General features: G+C 43.9%; 1 protein-coding gene across 1 annotated transcript in view; it reads right to left on the bottom strand.

Moving 5' to 3' along the window:
* LOC121290145 (cGMP-dependent protein kinase 1-like) overlaps nucleotides 1–7,749 on the bottom strand; it is a 79,694-nt gene extending 71,945 nt beyond the window's left edge. Inside the window, exon 1 of the mRNA XM_041210371.1 lies at nucleotides 7,442–7,749. Within this exon, the coding sequence (XP_041066305.1) occupies nucleotides 7,442–7,749 (308 nt within the window). The remainder of the gene's footprint in view (nucleotides 1–7,441) is intronic.
* Nucleotides 7,750–20,034: the final 12,285 nt, after the last annotated feature.

The following is a 20,034-nucleotide window of genomic DNA, read 5'->3' as shown; positions in this document are numbered from 1 at the left end:
TTAGCACATTCGTTTAGATAATATCACCAACTTTAACTTTAACACCTGTGTTCTTTTGTTCTATTGTTGTTGACATCTTTTGATGATCTGCTTCTATCACTGCTTGTTTGTCCCTACAACCACACCCCCACTCCACTTCTCTCTCTCTCTCTCTCTCTCTCTCCGCCCCCACACAGACACCTTAAACCAGCTTATATTTCAACTCTTTCTTGGACTCGAACTCAAGTTCTGTCGAAGGGTCATGAGGACTCGAAACGTCAACTCTTTTCTTCTCCGCCGATGCTGCCAGACCTGCTGAGTTTTCCCAGGTAATTCTGTTTTTGTTTTTGTTTTGGATTTCCAGCATCCGCAGTTTTTTTGTTTTCATTTTTGGATCCAGAATTGGTTGAGTGGCAGGAAGCAGAGGGTAATGATCGAGGTGCGTTTTTGTGACTGGGTGCCTGTGTCCAATGGGGTTCCACATGGATCAGTGTTCAGTCCCTTGCTGTTTGAGGTATATATAAATGATTTAGACTTGAGGATTGATCAGTAAGTTCGCGGATGACATGGAAATTGGTAGGGTGGTAAACAGTGAGGAGGAGAGCCTTAGGTTACAGGAGGATATAGACGGGCTGGTCAGATGGACTGATCAGTGGCAAATGGAATTTAATCTGGATAAATGTGCGGTGATGCACTTGGGCAGGACAAACAAGGTATGCGAATAGTAGGACCCTCGGAAGTACCAAGGATCAGAGGGACCTTGGTGTGCATATCCATCGGTCCCTCAAGGTAGCGGGACAGGTAGATACGGTGGTTAAGAAGGCATATGGGATACTTGCCTTTATTAGTTGAGGCATAGAATATAAGAGCAGGGATGTTATGCTGGAACTGTATAAAATGCTGGTTAGGCCACAGCTACAATATTGTGTGCAGCTCTGGAATCCGCATTATAGGAAGGATGTGATTGGCTAGAGAAAGTACAGAGGAGATTTACCAGGATGTTGCCTGGGCTGGAGAGTTTTAATTATGAGGAGAGAATGGATAGACTGGGGTTATTTTCCCTGGAGCAGGGGAGATTGAGGGGGGACATGATTGAGGTGTATAAGATTATGAGGGGCATAGATAGGGTAGACAGGAAGGAACTTTTCCCCTTGGTGGAGGGATCAATAACCAGGGGGCATTGATTTAAGGTAAGGGGCAGGAGGTTTAGAGGGGATGTGAGGAAGAATTTTTCCACCCAGAGGGTGGTGGGAATCTGGAACTCACTGCCTGAAAGGATGGTAGAGGCAGAAACCTTCATAACATTTAAGAAGTATTTGGATTGGCACTTGTGATGCCATGGCACACAAGACTATGGGCCCAGTGCTGGAAAATGGGATTAGAATGGTTAGGTACTTGTTTGACCGGTGCAGACTCGATAGGCCGAAGGGCCTTCTTCTGTGCTGTAGACCTCTATGACTCTTTGTTACAATAACACAGGATATCATTTCTTGATTTGATTAGAGCCATTTTGGTAGTGTGTATAAATGTATTATTTTTCCGCAAAGTAAGTGACCAACAGATTATCTGTGCAGCAAGTGACAGATATGGACCAACACCAGGGTCAACTATGATCACAGATAATATCTCCATTGCTGATTGACCTAATATAGTCAGATGTGTAATAGTCATTTCACAAATATGGTTCAGTCTCTGACAAGTGTAGTCATGTCTGACACATTATTTTTGGAACACTTATGCTGGATTTTTAAATGAAAAGGGAAAAATTTGTTTTTGAAGCTCTTCTCAATTCAAAAAAATTATTTGAAATCATTTCTGATATCCTTTCAGTGGAAATGCATTTTTTTTTTTACAATTCTTACTGATATTTCTCCAAGAAAGCATTCAAATTTAGATTAAAAAGGAAAAGGTTTCTTGAACACAAGCATTGATTGGTTTAATGTCATTCATTTCCCCATGTAATAGAATATTACACAAGAGGTAATGGAAATCTGGAACTCTCTCCCCTAAAAGGTTACTGAGGCAAGATCAACAGGAAAAAAATAAAATGGAGATTATCAGATTTTTGTTGGACAAGGGTTATGGAATCACGCTGGATAGACAGAGTTAAGATGCAGGTCAATGATAATCTAACTGAATGATAAAACAGGCTCAAGGGGCTGAATGGCTTCCTCCTGTCACTATACATATTATTGCTGCTGAGCTCTGTAGAATCACCTCGTGTGCTGTCGGTTCAGCATTTGATGGGCAACATCTGAATTTCAATGTTCAGATAACCTGCTCACATCTGCTGTCAGTTTGAAGAGTTACAGGAAACACCTAAAGATAAAAAAAATCCCAAAAGCAATTTATAAACATGTGTAATCCTCCATCCACTCACATGGACACTCTGATGTTGTTTCTTAAGCACCTTTGGGGGATGCATCTACTTTTTATACCACATGTAACAACACTCCCAAAACACTCAAGAACTGAGCAGCTAAAATAAAAGAGAATGGGTCCTTGATAAGCATACAACTAATAAGAAGGTGGTAAAAGAAAGAGTAGGGCCAACTGGGGTAAAAAAGGGGGCAACATGTGGAGGCAGGAGAAATAGCAGAGGTATTAAGCGAGTACTTTGCATTTGTCTTTACAAAGGAGGAAGATGCTACCCAGGCCAAGGTGAGAGAGAGGGTAACTGGTAGACTCGAAGAATTTACAATTGAAAAGGAGGTGGTGTTAGAAAGGCTATCTTTACTTAAAACGGATAAGGTACTAGGACTAGATGAGATGCATCCAAGGGTACTGAGGGATGTGAGAGTGGAAATTTGCAGAGTCACTAGTGATAATCTTCCAGTCTTCTTTAAACACAGGGGTGATGCCAGAGAACTGCAAATGTTACACCCTTCTTCGAAAACAGATGCAAGGATAAAGCTGGCAAATACAGGCCAGTCAGTCTGACTTCAGTGGTATGAAACCTTCTGGAAACTATTGTTCAGGACAAAATCAATAATTACTTAGACAAATGCAGGATAATTAAGGAAAGCCAGCATGAGCTCATTAAGGGAAAATCATGAAATCATGTTTAACTTGCTGGAGTTTTGTGAGGCAGCAACAGAGAAGGTTGTTAAGGGCAACGTTGCTGATGTGGTGTATATGGATTTTCAAAAGGCATTTGATGCAGTGCCACACCACAGACTTGTGAGCAAAATTCTAGCTCATGGAATAAAAGGGAAAGTAGGCACTTGGATAAGAATTTGGCTGAGTGACAGAAACAGAGGGCAGTGATAAGTGGTTGTTTTTCAGATTGGAGGAAGGTCTATGTTAGGAGATTAGGGGTCAGTGTTAGGACCCTTGCTCTTCCTGACATATATTAATGAGCTACACTTTGATGTTCAGGGCATGATTTCAAATTCACAATATTATGGACATTGGGAATGTTGTCAACTGTGATGAGGATAATCTTGAACTTCAAAAGGACATAGACATGCTGGTGGATTGGGCAGACAAGTGGCAGATGAAGTTCAAAGCAGAGAAGTGTGAGGTGGTTCATTTTGGCAGGAAGAAGATGAAGAAGCAATACAAAATAAAGAGAGCCTCTAAAGGAGGTGCAGGAACAGAGGGACCTCGGTCTATATGTACATAAGTCATTGAAGATAGCAGGGCATGTTGAGAGAGAATTAATAAAGCGTATAGTATTTTAGGCTTTATTAGTAGGGGCACTGAGTATAAGAATAAGGAGGTCATGTTGAATTTATGTAAGACACTAGTTAGGCCTCATCTGGAGAACTGCATCCAGTTCTGGGCGCCATACTTGAGGAAAGGTGTAAAGGCATTGGAGCTAGTACAGAGGAGATTCACAAGAATGATTCCAGCAATAAAGAACTGTAGATATGAAGATAGATTGGAGAGGTTGGGACTCTTTTCCTTGGAGAAAAGAAGGCTGGGAGAAACTTGATAGAGGTGTTCAAGATTCTGAAGGGTATGGACAGGATAAATAGTGAGAAACTATTCCCACTCAAGAGACCATGAAGAACTAGAGGGCACAGATTCAAAATAATTGGCAAAAGGAGCAAAAGTGATGTGCAGAAAATATTTTTCACCCAGAAGGTGGTTGGAGTCAGGAATGGGCTTCCTGACAGGGTGGTGGAGGCAGGTTCAATCAAGATATTCAAAAGGTAATGGATTGCTATCTGAAGAGAAAGAATGTGCAGATTAATGGATAAGACAGGGGAGTGAGACTAGGTGTAAAGCTCTTTCAGAGGGCTAGTTCAGGCTGGATGGGCTGAATGGCCTCCTTCTGCACTGTAAAAATTCTGTGATTCTGTGAATCTCAATACCATCCAGGATAAAACAACCTGCTTGATCAGCAGCCCATCCACAACCTTAAATATTCACTCCCTCCACCACCGATGCAGAAAGGCAGCAATGCGTACCATCCACAAAATGTACTGCAGCAACTTGCCAAGGCTCCTTCAACAGCACCTTCCAAACACACCATCTTGAAGGACAAGGGCACCAGATGCATGGGAACACCAATCCAAGGCACATACCATCCGACTTGGAACTATATCGCTGTTCCTTCACTGTTACTGGGTCAAAATCCTGGAACTCCCTCTCTGTGTGGCTTTATCTACAGCACATGGACTGCAGCAGTTCAAGGCAGCAGTTCACCACTTCCTTCTCAAGGGCAATTAGGGATGGGCAATAAATGCTGGTCTAGCCAGTGACACCCACATCCCTTGAAAGAATAATTATATATTTTTAAAAATCCAGTACTGGCCTCTCAAATGCTCGTTTTTTTTTTTAAAAGCGAGGTGATACAAAAAGCAATATTAGTTCCTGATGAAATAATAGAATCCAAGAAGTGTCCCTCAGCAACTCACCAAGGCTCCTTAGACAGCACCTTCCGAATCCATGAGCCCTGGCACCTACAAGGCCAAGGGCAGCAAATGTATGGGAACACCAGCACCTGTAAGTTCCTCTCTAAGCCGTACAGCATCCTGACTTGCAGCCGTATCACTGTTCCTAGGTCAAAATCCAAGAACTCCCACTCTAACAGCACTGTGGGTGTACCTACACCACATGAAGAGCAGCGGTTCAAGAAGGCAGCTCACCACCGCCTTCTCAAGGGCAATTAGGATGAACTAAACATGTTGGCCTAGCCAGCGACACCCACGGCCATGAAAGAATAAAAATACAGGCTTTGACACTGAGGGGGAATTTTGCGTGCTGTTGTAGTGTGGGAGTTTCTTTGTGTGAACAAAAATACATAAAAACTTTTAGAACAGGCAAAAAGCTCAATTTTCTCATCAGATCTTTTTTTCAAATAAAGAAAAGCCCATCGTGCCTCTGTTGGCTCTTTGAGAGAGCTATCCAAATCGTCCCACACTGCCCCCAATCTTCTCCCCCCCCACCAACCACTGCCACCCACACACACACACACCACCGCACCACCGCGCGCGCACCCCCCCCCCCCCCCATAGCACTTCTTTCTCCAAGTAAACATTTCCAACTCTCTTTGGAAGTTATTATTGAATCTGCTTCCACCGCCCTTTCAGGCCGTGCATTCCAGATCATAACCCTGTATAAAAAAAAAAAATTCTCATCTACTCTACCGAAACCCATTAATTTTGAACACCTCAATTAAATCTCCCTTTAACCTCGTCTGCTCCGGGGAAAACAACTCCAGCCCCACTAGTCACTCCACATGACTGATACCCCAGATATCATTCTGGTAAATCTCCTCTGCAGCTTCTCCGAAATCTTGGCATCCTTATTTTGCAATCACTTTAGAAACTCAAGCAGTTGTTTCTTGACAGCATTAACTCTGTTCTTGCTGGTTTTCCTGTCTAGTGCAGTTTTGAGTCCCAGCCTTAAATTAGGCAGAAACAGGTGAGAATTCCTATGCTGTAGATCAGGCAAGGGAGCTATTTTCAAGTTAAAATGGACTGTACCCAGACTCTGCAGGCTTTGACCACTGACAATTAAGTTACCAAACAAGTGGCTCTTAAACAGGATCCTTAGAGGCCCCTTAGAACAGGCCCCAATTCAGGTTGGGGAACATTGGGGGAGGGCTTTTCCTGCACCTCCACGCTAATGTTGACCTTCTTCACCCATCACCCTGTTAGCTTGGCCACATGGATGGTCTGCTGAATTTCTATGCGCACTCCACCCCTTGAATTGACAGATAACCTCAATGCTGGAAATGCACCATCCCCATGTAAATCAAGCTTAACACACAAGAACATAAGATATAGCTGCAGGAGTAGACAACATGGCCCATCGAGCTAGCTCTGACATTCAATACGATCATGGCTGATCTTGGGCTCCAACTCCATTTTCCTGCCCATTCCTCATATCCCTTAATTTCCCAAGACCAAAGATCTGTCTATCCCAGCCTTAAATGCTTTCAACAACAGAGCATCCTCAACCCTCTGGAGTAGAGGATTCCAAAGATTCATCTGGATGAAGTAATTCTCCTCATCACAGTCCTAAATGATCGGCCCCTTATCCTGAAACTGTGCCCCTGTGTATCAGAGTCCCGGACAAGCGGAAACAATCTCTCAGTGTCTACACTATCAAGCTCCTTCAGAATCCTGCACGTCTCAATAAGATCACCTCTCATTCTCCTGAACTCCAGAGCCAATGTACTCAGCCTCTCATCATAGGAAAACTCCCTCACCCCAGGAACCAATTTAGTGAACCTTCCTGTACTGCCTTCAATGCAAGTATATCTCCTTTCTCAAATGCGGAGACCAAAACTGCAGTGTTCCAGATGTAGTCTCATCAAAACCCTGCACAACTGTAGCAAGACGTTGCTATTCCTGTTCTCCAATTCCATTGCAATAAAGGCCAACATGACATTTGTCTTCCTAATTGCTTGCTGTACCTGCATGTTAACTTTCTGCATTCCTCGTATGAGTATACTAAAGTCTCTTAAACATCAACACTCACAAGTTAATCATCAACATGGACTACGTAACAAACTGTTGAAATGGGTTGGGCATCTGCTCACAGGGTATGCTGCCTACCCCTCTCCCTCCAAAACAGTGATTAGCCTGAACCTGGTTAGATGACCCAAAAGATGACCTTCCACATTAAGGTAAATATCTTAGTCATTCCAGCTGCACATTTTCCATTGCTTGTGCACTGATTCTTTTTGTTTATCCTGAATTTGCATCCAAGATCACAAGCAGCATCGAAGTGCACAGGTTTCTGCCCAGGTGTATCTTGGCGCTGCTAGCAAGGCTTCAGCTAGACAATGGAAAACGCTTGTGTGCTGGAGGGGGGGGGGCCTTCACTATGTGGCCACTACAGCATGCAGCATTTTCTTTCACACTCAACATGGTGTGTCATTTGCACTTGGTGGACACAGTTTGTGCCAGTTCCCCTACCAAACGGCGTGGCAAAATTTGCTCAGGCACTTTTTAACTGAAGTTTGAAGACGACATTGGTGGCGGGTGAGGGTTTTGTAACTTACTGCGCACTCTTGGAATAGCAGGGCAGGGTGACGTGGCTTATGTCCTGGATATCCAAAGCGGTGGGCTCTGCCGAGATGGCCTGTCTCTTGGTCCTCTGCTGCTCCTGGGTGCTGGACTCGCTCTGGCTCGGTTGCTGAGCGACCGGGCGTCGGACGGATCTGTATTTATCCAGTTCGGTTTGGAGTTTCTGAATTAGCTCGTCCTTCTGATCTAGCTCCAGCTCCAGCTCGTCGATCAGGGCGTCCCTCTGCCTCAGCTCCTCGATCTTCTCCTGGAGGGCATATTGCAGGTCACGCAGTGTCCCCATCTCTCCCGTTAACTCCTGGCGCCAAGATGTGGGTGGCTCGCCTCTCACTCTCCGCAAACACTGGGCAGGTCTAGCGCCGAATTACTGAGCATCCCGCAACATTCTCACCCCCTTCCACCTGGATCTCGAGTCTCTTCAGAGTGTCGCCTCTAACCATCCCCCTTTGTAGCTCCAGGCAGCTTCAGTCCTTGGCAACCCACTGGGTGTCCTCCTCTCCAGTTTCTGAATCCAAAAACTTCCACGGTATGCGGTTACAAAAACAAACAAAAAAAATCTCTTGTGATGACGGAGGAGGGGGGTGCGGGGTGGTGGGGGAGCTGTGGGTGGACCCCAGTCCAGTGAGATGGCTCCAGTGCCCAGGCTTCAAAGCTGCGAGCCTGCCTAACTCCTGAGCTTAGTCAGATGATGGTTTCTGGAAGGCACACCATGCACTCTAACCTCAAGCCTGGCTCCTGCCAAACCCCCAAGAGATCGGCTCAGTAACAATATGGGCCAGTGGGATTATAAAAAAAAGGGAAGGGGGGGGGGGGGGAGAACAATGATCATTTTGGGATCAGAGGTGCTCCGATTACAAGACACTAGAACAGGTTAAAGGGAGTAGCTTTTGAATGAACATCACCGCCGTTGCATTTTTGAGGCTTATTTTTTTTAAAAAAAATACATATAAATATATAAATAACTAGAGGGTGAATGAACTGATCTTGAGAATGAAGCTGCAGCCTCCGGTCGCCAAGCGAAGGAGGGTGTGGTGTTGCTGCTACACACAGAGTGTATGTTTACACAGCGCAGTGAGGACTTCTGAAGCTGGGACCAGTGCGGATTCAGCACCACTGAGTGAGGGACAGCGCCCCAGGCAGCTCTCTCCTCACAGAGATAAAACAGTGAGCTCTCTCCTCACTCTCACCCTACCACCACCACCAACCACCCCCAACATCCCACCGCCTCTCCCGCCAGAGGTGCAAGTCAGGTCCGGGCACCCTCTTCCAAACACGTCCTTCCAGCTCCTGGGCTCTTGAAAAGTGGGGGCAATCCGCACTTGGAGTGGAGTGGAGTGGACTGGAGTGAGGGCGGTGGGGAGTATCGGCGAGCTGACCACCTACGCTGATGCACGGATCAAATCTGTAATTATTTGCTGAATCGGTTTGAAGTTCACGCCGACGGTTCGTCAGATCGCGTCTTCGAGGTCTGGGGGACCTCATCGAGAGTATGTGCGGTTTGGATCTCTCCCGGTCCTCTCGCACGCCAGCTCAGGGCTCGCTTCGATGCATTCGAAGCAACAGAGCAGCGCGGTCGTGACCCAGAGACTTCAGAGTTTCCGATTGAAAAAAAAACGCATTTTTCACTGAGCGGAGTTCCACTCCCGGCAGAATCATTCTGAGAGATGCTGACTGAAACACACAGCGCTTTCGCGACCTGCTCTTTCCAAACTGATATAAAGAATGATTTTGAAGATATTCCTGGGTACGTGTTCGAAAGCAAATCAGTTGCCAATATGTCAGCAGTCACTGCAATTTCAAAGTCATTCACTGTGTGCCAAGAGTTAGAGGTGATTCCCAGGGACCTACATAAAAAAGACCAGTCTCGAATGACTCAAGATGCCCTGCACTTTTTTAAAAAAAACGTCGGCACAACTGCCCAAGTGTTTATAAACTAGGCAATACTGAAATTTATCCATGGTCCCTCATACAACCTGAGGGTTACCACTGACCAGAAACGGAGCTGGACCATCCATATAAATAGTGTGGCGACAAGAGTAGGTCAGAGGCTGGGAATTCTGCAGCAAGTAACTCACCTCCTGACTCCCCAAAGCCTGCCCACCATCTACAAGGTACAAGTCAGGAATGTTGTGGAATAGTCCCCACTTGCCTGGATGAGTGCAACCCCCACAACACTCAAGAAGCTTGACATCATCCAGGACAAAGCAACCCACTTGATCAGCACTCGAACCACCATCTTCAACACGCACTCCCTCCATCCAACACTGATGCAGTGGCAGCAATGTTTACCGTATACAAGAGGCACTGCAGCAACTCACCAATAAAGGCCAACATGACATTTGGCTTCCGATTTGCTTGCTGTACCTGCATGCTAACTTTCTGCATCCTTTGTATAAGCACACTCAAATCTCTTTGAATATCAACACTTACAATTAAGACCAAGGGATACAAAACCGCCCAAACCCACAACCTCTATCACCTAGAAGGACAAGAGCAGCAGGTGCATGGGAACACCACCACCTGGAAGCTCCCCTCCAATACACACACCATCTTGACTTGGAAATATATTACCATTCCTTCACCGTCACAAGATCAAAACCCTTCCTAACCGCATTGTGGGACTAACAGCATTCTTGCACATACAGCAACTACACCATGTGGACTGCAGCGGTTCAAGAAGGCGGCTCACTGCCATCTTTTCAAGAGCAATTAGGGCTGGTCAACAAAGGCTGACCTTGCCAGAGATGGCCCAACCCACAATAAAAAAAATACACAGGTAGAAATATTTAATTTCGACAAGAGACTAACCGCCCACTTTACATTCTAGAAATTCTCAGAAAAACCATTGGTCCACGGTTACAGAGCATGCTGCTCAAATGTATAGATTATACAGAGGGAAACAGCTGGCTGGGAGAGACAAGACATTAAAGCACAAATCTCAGCTGGTCAGAAGACATCCAAACCCACTAAGCTGGGCATTACTTTCTTTAGGTCAATGTTCAGGATTGTTATCTATTTGCCTACTCACTATGCTACTCATTCAATTCCCAATTTCCTTACCAAGGAGTTGAGTGAAGGGGCTTTGAGCTTCTGGAAATTTCTATTTCTGAAATTTGATGCCTTACTATTAGGAAGCTCACAAATCCTGGCAATCTGAAATATGGAGAATGTATTTTAGGAAATACACATTTAGTAAGCAGGAGGCGGGAGTGAACGAGAATGTCACGGGAGCCCAAGGATCTCAACCAAAATATTAGCCTATTTTCTTAAGATACTGACTGACCTGCTGTACAGCTCCAGCAGTTTACCATTACAGTTCTTTATATGTTTTCTAATGGTGTCAGCAGCAACTGATGCAGATTGGTCTGGAAATTGACCACATAAGAACCACAAGAACAAATATGTGACCTTCAAGACAGATAGGGAGTGAGCATTCTACAACAACTCATATTTGTGTAGTGCCTCTAATGTAATGAGACATTGCAAGGTGCTTCACAAGAGCATTATAAAACAGAACTTAATGCTGAGCCACGTAAGGGAATATTAGAGATGACCAAAAGCTTGGTCAAAGGGGTAGGATTTGAGGAGTGTCTTAAAGGAGGGAGGAGAGAGAGAGAGACAGACAGAGGGGTTTAGGGAGGGAATTCCAGAGTAGCTAAAGGCATGGCCACCAATGGTGAAGCAATTAAAATCAAAGATGTTCAAGAGGCGTAATTGGAGGAGTGCAGAGGTCGCAGGTGGTTGTGGGGCTGGAGGAAATTACAGAGATGGGGAGGCCAGGGAGGAATTTGAAAACAAGAATTTTGAAGTGAGAGAATTTCAAAAGTGAGGCATTGCTTAACTGAGAGCCAATGTAGCTGAGGAGCGATGGATGAACGGGATTTGGACACAGGCAGCAGAGTTTTGGATGACTTCAAATTTACAGAGGATAGAATGTGGGAGGTTGGCCAGGATTACTTGGGAATAGTCAAGTCTAGACGTAACAAAAGCATGGATTCAGTAGCAGATGTCCCAGGGCAGGGGAAGAGTAGTGACCTCAAAGAGGTGGAAACAGGCAATCTTAGTGTTTGCGTGGCACATGGCCACATTTCACAGGCTCACAGATCCTGGGAATGATATACAAAGTACGACTGCCTCAGATTGAAGTTTGACTGATGTAATGTCACCAGATCACCAAAACGTACATACTATCATATATTTGCAAGAATTCTCAATGGTTCCTGTCCCTTTGTTGTTTCACATTCATCCAATAACAGGAACAGGTGGTGATCATTGAGCCATTTAGTTAGATTATGGCTCACCTGTATCTTAGATTCAATTACTCAATTTGATTCTTTGACCTTCAATACAACAAAATCCATCAATGCAAATCTTGCAATTTTCAATTGACCCCTAAGCCTCACCAGTTCTGGACAGAATTCCAGATTTGCGCTCCCCTTTCTGAAAAAGCCGAGGGAATCCAAGCCCACATGTGCAAACTGTCCTCATAATTCAAGTTTTTTTGCCCTCATATCATTCTTGTGAACCTGCACTGCACCCTTTCCAAAACCAAAATACCCTTCCTGAGGGTAGGGTAGCACTGAATACAGTGCTCGGAGATGTATACAACTGTAATATCATTTCCACTTCTTTACATTCTAGCTCTGCACGATAAAGGCCAACATTTCATTCAACTATTAAATTATTTTTTGTATCTGTGCACTAATTCTTCGTGATGTTTGCACATGTACAGCTACTACTAATCACCTATCCTGGAAGCAAAGCACACTTAACTCATTCATCCAGCTTTACTGGAACTGTCAAACACAAACCATTCCCATGCTTGAGGTAAGCAGCAAGTCTTAATGCACAGCACCAACTAGAGGCCTAGTTCAGACCTGCAGGTTACCACGAGCAGATAAACAAAGTTGGACAATGGATCGAATACGTATCCCCACAACTTGGTGGAGGCAGATTACATTGTCTCCAGCAAGACTGTCCAAATTCATTAAATACACTGTTGTTTCCTTTTGCTCAAACTTGAGTGATTCATTACTTGAAAACACAGCCTGTGCTCAGATCCAAGTCAGAATGCTCCGATGAAAAATGCTCTCTGAGCTGCAAAGGTCTGGAGTACAATGTCTTTAGGTTATGTCAGAATGCAGTGTGCATTGGAGTTGGATCCAAAGAGGCAAACTATGCAAGCAGATTTACATAGAGATGCCACACATTGTTGGTGAGGTAAATGGCAATATGTGAACAGACAGGTCCTCTTAGTTACACAGATGCCAGGCTCAATGACAGGAACCAAATAGTAATGGCCAACAGGTGTTTTTGTGACTGAAGGCCATTTCCAGTGGGGTCCCGCAGATTCAGCACTAGGTCCCTAGCTTTTCATAGTATATATATATATCAATGATTTAGACTTAAATGTAAGGGGCACAATTTAGAAGTATGCAGATGATACAAAAATTAGTTTTGTGGTTGACAGTGAGGAAGAAAGTGGTAGACTGCAGGAAGATATCAGGTGGACAGAAAAGTGGTAAAGCGAATGTAATGGGGAGAAATGTGAAGTAATAAATTTGGTGAGGTTGGAAAAGGCAAGGGAATACACAACAAATGGTAGGATACTAAGCAATAGAGAAACAGAGGGACGTTGGAGTGCTTATCTAAGGTGGGTTTAAGGCAGCACTCAGGATACATTATTAGACAAGGCATAGAACAAGAGCAGGGAGGTTATGCTTCGAGGAAGAGTCAGCTGAACTTGAAATGTTAACTCTGTTTCTCTCTCCACAGATCCTGCCAGACCTGCTGAGTTTTTCCAGCTTATTCTGTTTTTAATTCAGAGTTCCAACATCTGCAGTGTTTTGCTTATATCTTGGAGATTATGCCAGAACTGTACACAACACCAGCTAGACCACAGCTAGAATACTACACAGAGTTCTGGCCAGCCCATTACAGGAAGGATGTGATCACACTCAAGAGGGCCTGCACCCTCTTTTACGAAGATGTTGCCATGGCTGGAAACTATTAGCTATAAGGAAAGTTTGGATAAGGCTGGGGTTTGTTTTCTTTGGAACAGAAGAGAATTTATTGTTGTATATAATGATGAGGGGCCTAGACATAGTGGATTAGAAGGACCTAGTTTCCTAGAGGTCCAAAGCCAGAGACAAAGATTTAAGCTAATTTGGTACAAGGATTAGAGGGGAGTTGAGCAAAGATTTTTTCCAAGCAGGTGGGAGCCTGTACTCACTGATTGAAAGGGTGGTACCGTGTAGTAACCTGATGTGTAATATGCCTTTAAGATGAATGTGTAATGAAAGATCATATGATCTTGGTATGAAATAGCAGAGTAGCACGGGCTACTTCTGTAGTCTGTAGTCTAGAGTTAGAGTCTGAAGAGTAAAAAAAAGAGTTTTGAGTTATAAGCACACACGTATAGCTGCTCAGTTCCTTTGTAAATAAACAGAATGTGTTTCTTCTTAGAACGATCTACTGATCTTCTACCTTTGGTGCCAATTCGGTCACTCAAACAAGCGTGCAACCCAGATCCTTAAGTCCCAACAAAGCTGGGTGCAGGATCCAACAAACTGGCGACGAGAGTAAAAAACAAGTAAAATACACGAAAGGACGAGGAAAAGAAAGAACGAACAAAGGTACCTCGCATAGTAATTTTAAGTAAAGAAAGATTTCTGTCCTGATCATCGAAGCAATACCCTCAGGGCATGCCACAATTTGGAAGAGTTGAACCTTTCGATCCAGCTTCGGACGATTGGTGTAATTATGTAGAATGCATCGCGTTCTTCTTCCAGGTGAACGACATTGCGGGGGAGGAGGAGAAGCGTGCAATCCTCTTACGCGTGGGAGTAAGACATATGGATTAATTTGAAATTTGTTGGCACCTAGATTCAAAAAGTTTGGATGACTTAGTGAACCTCAAAGAATCATTGCCAGCCCAAGCCTTTGATGACGATGCAATGGTTCAGATTTAACTCATGGAATAGAGCCGCGGGGGAGACAGTTGCTTGTTATGTGGCAAGTCTGAAACAACTAACAGAATAGATGTACCACTATTTGGTACATCTTTCGATGATACGAAGAAATCGTTTGGTGTGCAATATAAATGAAGATGTGATTTAGAAGAGATTACTGTCTGAAACAAATTTGGATTTTCAGAAGACATTAGAAATTGCTCTGGCAATGGAAGGCACAGTGCGGGACTCAAAAACCATACAGGGAGCGCAAAATGGACTATCCTCCATGTTGGGCAGGGAGCGCCTCAGCCAAAAAGCGCAAAAGTGCAAGGCTTTACTCAGAGGTGGGAAGCAGCCACCGCCAGCAGACTAATAAGAGATACCTTAGCAGCAAAAACATAGTATAATGGGAAGCAGACAACCTTGTAATGAACCACAGTTTAAAAATATTGAATGTTTTTTCTGTCACATCCAAACGAACACCTCATGAGACATTGTAAAGATAGAATCAGGCAGACTTTCAAACAAAGGCAAAAACACAAAGACATCTGCAGTGCTGAAAAGCCTGAAGAATTAGATTCAGATATTTATTCATCATGTAATTTAAAGGTAGGAAGAACAGAGCCTATGTAACCATGAGAGTGAATGAGAGGCCAATCAGAATGGAGGTGGATACTGCAGCAGCCCCTAAGGTGAAAGGTGAGCATACTTTTAAATACCTGAATCATGGGGAACATAAACTAAATTTGGAAGAAAAAGATGCCAAATTGAAAACTTACAGGGGAGAAGACATACAAGTCAAGGATATAAGTAAAGTCACAGTACACTACGGAGGTCAAACAGTGAAATTACCCTTGATGGTGGTAGTAAGGACCTAGCTTCCTTGGATGAAACTGACTGAAAGAAATTAAATTGGAATGGGCTGAAATCTTCCAACTGAGAACTAATGGGCTTAGAGCTACTACAAAAATATGCCTCAGTCTTCAAAGACGAGCTTGGAAAAATTGAGGGGCTACAAGCAAAAATTCATGCGGATCCAGAGGCAACACTGGGGTTCATGAAGGCAAGACCAGTACCTTATGCAATGCAGGAAAAGGTAGATGCTGAACTGGACAGATTAGAAAAACTGGTGTGATACAACCGGTGCAGTTTTCAGAATGGGCAGCACCAATTGTACCCATTCCCAAACCTGACCAAGGCGCTTGAATTTGTGGAGACTACAAATTAACAGTCAATAAAGTGGCTAAGTTGGACAGACGCCCCATACCAAAAACTGAAGATGTACGCCAAACTGGCAGGTGGAACTGCCTACACAAAGCTTGATACGAGTCACGTTTATCGACAATTGAATTAGAGAAGGCCTCCTGGAAGTTAGTCACCATTAATACAAGGGTTGCATCAATATACCCCGTTTACCTTTTGGCCTATCTTCAGCTTGCATCATATTCCAAAGAACCGTGGAAAGTTTACTGCAGGGACTGCTCCATGTTGTAGTTTATTTAGATGATGTTCCAGTGACAGGACTCACTGAAAAAGAACTTCATAAACTTGGAAAAAGTTTTAAGACATTTTTCGCAGGTGGGGGTATGTTTGAAAAAAGTAAAATGCACATTTCAATCGAAAGATGTAACCTACCTAGTCACAAGGTAGATTCCCAAGGCCTACACCCAGTTGAAGAAAAAGTGAAAGCCATTAGAACGGCACCAGCACCTAAGAATACATCCGAACTCAAATCATTCTTGGGGTTGATCAATTACTATGGATGCTTCTTGCCTAATTTGTCGACAGAACTGGCACCACAGTATTGCTTGCTCAAGAGAAACCAACAATGGTCTTGGCAAATACCATAGGAAGAAGCTTTCACAAAAATGAAACAGTTGTTACAATCATCTATCCTGCTAGTACCTTTTGACCCAAAAAAGAGACTTGGTATTGTAAAGAACATATCTTTTTATTTTCTGTTGGACTGTGGTAAAATTACAATGGCTGTAGTTGAAAGACATGTCCACTGGAATAGGATGAGATATGTATACAATGTTGTCCTGGAACAGAGTGCGCCATGAAAGACAGGATGGTGCTGGAGAGAAGTCCTGGACCAAGGAAGCTGCCTGACAACAGCATTTTAATTGGCTTCTGACCAGGTGGCCAGATTTTGTGTGAATGCAGCAGAATAGCTCCTAGCCTGAAAGGAACAAGACCTAAAACCTCTTTCTCGTGTGTGTGGAAGAGTCCAGTAATTCCACAATAAAGCTAGTTGGCTTTTCTCCTCATATCTCCATAACCTGCTCTCTCTGAAAACCCCTGTCAAGAGGAAAAGGGGAAAAAATCACCAGAAGAGACATTGAAAAGCAAGTTTTTCAACCAGTGAACCACAGACTGAAAGTGTTGGGAGACCACCTCGTGTCATCAACAACAAACTGCAAGGAATTTGGAAGACATCAATCAAAATCAACCCAGCTAATCCTGTACTCCAGATTGGTGCTATTGAACTGTTTTATCTCACCCTTAAAATCCATGTTTTGTGTGTCATGTGTGTGTGTGCGTTGGGGTTTAAGAAGGGGTAGAGTTTAAGTTATTGGGTTAGAAGTCAGGAGTTCATATTTCTTTCTTTTGCCACTAGTTAAAGACAATTTGTTCAATAGAGTTATTTACATATTAAGCTTACGAACCTAGTCTCATATTCCATTAACCTAAATTAAACAGTTAGGTAGAATTGGGGCAATCTGTTGGTACATTGTACTATCCCCAGTGAGTCATGACAGTATTAACATGTGATGAATCTCTCTAAGGAGTAGGAGCGGTGCTCTCTGATCAAATGGATGATGGATCAGAACGGCCTATAGGATATCAATCGAGAACACTCAATACAGCAGAAAAAGGGTACTCAAAAATAGAAAAAGGCATGTCAATCGTCTTTGGTGTTAAGAAATTTCACCAGTAGGTACACGGTTGTCATTTTACTATGATATCGGACCACAAGCCCTTACTGGGATTGTTCAATGAAGACAAGGCTTGTCTATGGCCTATAGCCTCAGCAAGAGTATAAAGCTGGGCATTGATCTTGGCAGCGGATGAGTATACTTTTATTCATAGACCCGGAAATCAAATTGCAAACTCTGATGCTCTTAATCGTTTGCCCAGGCAAGTAAATGATGAGGATGTTCCAATTTCTCAAGAATTCGTTTTATCATTCGACTTCCTGGATTCATCACCGATATGCGCTAGGCAGGTTAGAGATTGAATAAGACTGGGTCTTGACTTGTCCAAAGTATGAGAACAAGTTCTTCATGGTTGGTCACAAGAATCAGGAATCTGACGAAACGAAACTGTACTTTCAGAGACAATACGAAATAACCAGCAGGGAAGGTATCTTACTGTGGGGAGCACAAGTGATTATTCCTTCAAAAGGATGAAAGCCATTGTTGTCTGAACTTCACAGTGCACAAAAAAACTCACACAGCAAGCGGTTCATGTCTGGGATGCACTGCCAGGAAGTGTGATGGAGGCAGGTTCCATCGAGGCATTCGAGAGGGCATTAGATGATTATTTAAATAGGAACAATGTGCAGGAGGAAAGTCAGGAGAATGGCACTCAGTCATAACGCTCATGTGGGGAGCCAGTGCAGAGACGATGGGCCAAATGGCCTCCTTCTGCGTCATAACAATTCTGTGATCCCCAACCAAGAGAGTTTTGGGAACCAGAGGAATAGGTACCAATGGGAGATAGGACTGTCAGAGGTCCACAGGCATTCAGTGGTTCCGACTGTGCTGTGATAACCTTCATCAACAAGTCTCAAACAAGAGAAGTGTGACGAGAACACTGGTGAAAATTTACAAATGAACACGCTGACACTTCAGGCTGTGATGCTCCTCCAGTCATCTGAGGATTTCAGCAGTGGTGGAGCACGTGTAACCCGAGGCAAAATGATTTACTTTTCAGTCTGCAGTCATACCGTGGGCAGAATTCAAACCTTATTGACATGTTGCAGCTCCAGCTCAGCATTATACCTCATGCAACAACCTCAGAATTATTAACGACCCAATTTAAGCACAATAGACACTTATGGACCATGTTAAGAGGGCTTTTGTTGAGAAGAAAAGTGTGCGCCTTTTCAATCTCCATTCAATCACTAACAGGGCACTGTGCTTAACAATTGTCCAATACCACTGCGTTTCCATAGTAATCACTCCAGTTGCTACGCCTTATGCAAGTTGCTGTCGTGTTTCAGAGGGTAATTAGCAGAGAAATCTTTAACGGGAGGGCTTCATACCCTGAATGAATTTCATGGCTCATTTGAGTGAATGAAGGCAAATCTCACGTTGAGACGTTAGAGGTCTCAACTAGTAGGTCAGCTACGAAAAGCATCAAGTAAGTGATAAGAGAGGGACAAGTTCAATCCTCAATGTGCGCCGAGTGAGCTGATCATGAGGGGAGAAGTAGGAGCTGCTAACAATTGGCATCGCCCCTGGGAGAGGAAAGGTCCATAACTTCAGCTTCCCCTCCCCCAACTTCTTGCCACTGGTCTGTTAAATAGATGAAGAAAACACCACAAATTCTCTGGTGGTTCAACTGTTAAGCTCACTGACCTGTGGTGAATTTTGTCACGCAGGCCAAGTTTGACACCAAGTTCAGGTTCAGGTCCTTTGCTTGATCGCCATCCTGTGGTCCCTGCTGGAATGATGCTAACCGGCTGCCAGCAAGATGCCACTGAGTTGTTTTCCCTTGTTACTATAGGGTTTGAATTTCTGTGGCGCCTTCCATGATCTCAGCACATCCCAAAGTATTTTACAGTCAATGGATCACTTTTTGAAGTATAGTCATTGTGGAAAAGGGGCCAAATAAATGAAAATCGTTGCTGCTGGCATCAACACTGCAACAGCCAAGTGCCTCCCCACCAGCTGCACAGCTTTCTCCTCGTTCCTGTGCTCCTGCTTGTGGTGACAAGGCATGGCAACAGACTGATGGAGGAGAAGGCAAGCTTGTTGAGGGGTGTGCTTCACGGGAGAGGTGAAGGTCTCAGGCTGTTGAAATGCAGAAGGGGGTTTTAGGCTTATGGATGTATTGATGTGGGAGCACAGTGGTTACGATACTGGACTACTAATCCAGAAAATGGATGTTCAGATTCCACTAGTCCCCAAAAATCTCTTGGCGACCCTCAGAAACTTGTCTCAAGATTCGACCCTTGTCCCACCACCCAAAGGCAGCCACATGTGTAATGCTACATCTAAAATGTCACTAAGTCAGGGGCTTCAGCATAGTGACAGTGGCCCCTTTGTGTTTATATTGCAACAATTTACATTTGTAAAGCACTTTTTTTGCCAGGCCTTCCAAGCTGCTTCACGGGAGTCTTAACAAAATTTGACCCATAAGAGTTGAGTTTTTTTTTTAAAAATGTGTAGTTAAAAACCGCTCTTAATAAAAGTGACCATGAAGCTGTCGGACAGAATAACAAAGCAACTGGGTTCACCAATTCCTTTTAGAGGAGGAAATCTGCCATCCCTGTCCAGTCTGACTGACCCAAAAGGGAATCCGATCACGATGCATGGTTGACTCTTAACTGAAGTGGTCATCTAATTGTTTCAAAACGGTAGTGGTTCAAGAATGGAATAGAAACA

The sequence above is a fragment of the Carcharodon carcharias genome, chromosome 17 (assembly GCF_017639515.1).
Source record: "Carcharodon carcharias isolate sCarCar2 chromosome 17, sCarCar2.pri, whole genome shotgun sequence".
Lineage (NCBI taxonomy): Eukaryota > Metazoa > Chordata > Chondrichthyes > Lamniformes > Lamnidae > Carcharodon > Carcharodon carcharias.
Note: the sequence above shows the minus strand (reverse complement) of the source record. Positions and strands in the feature narration are given on the sequence as shown.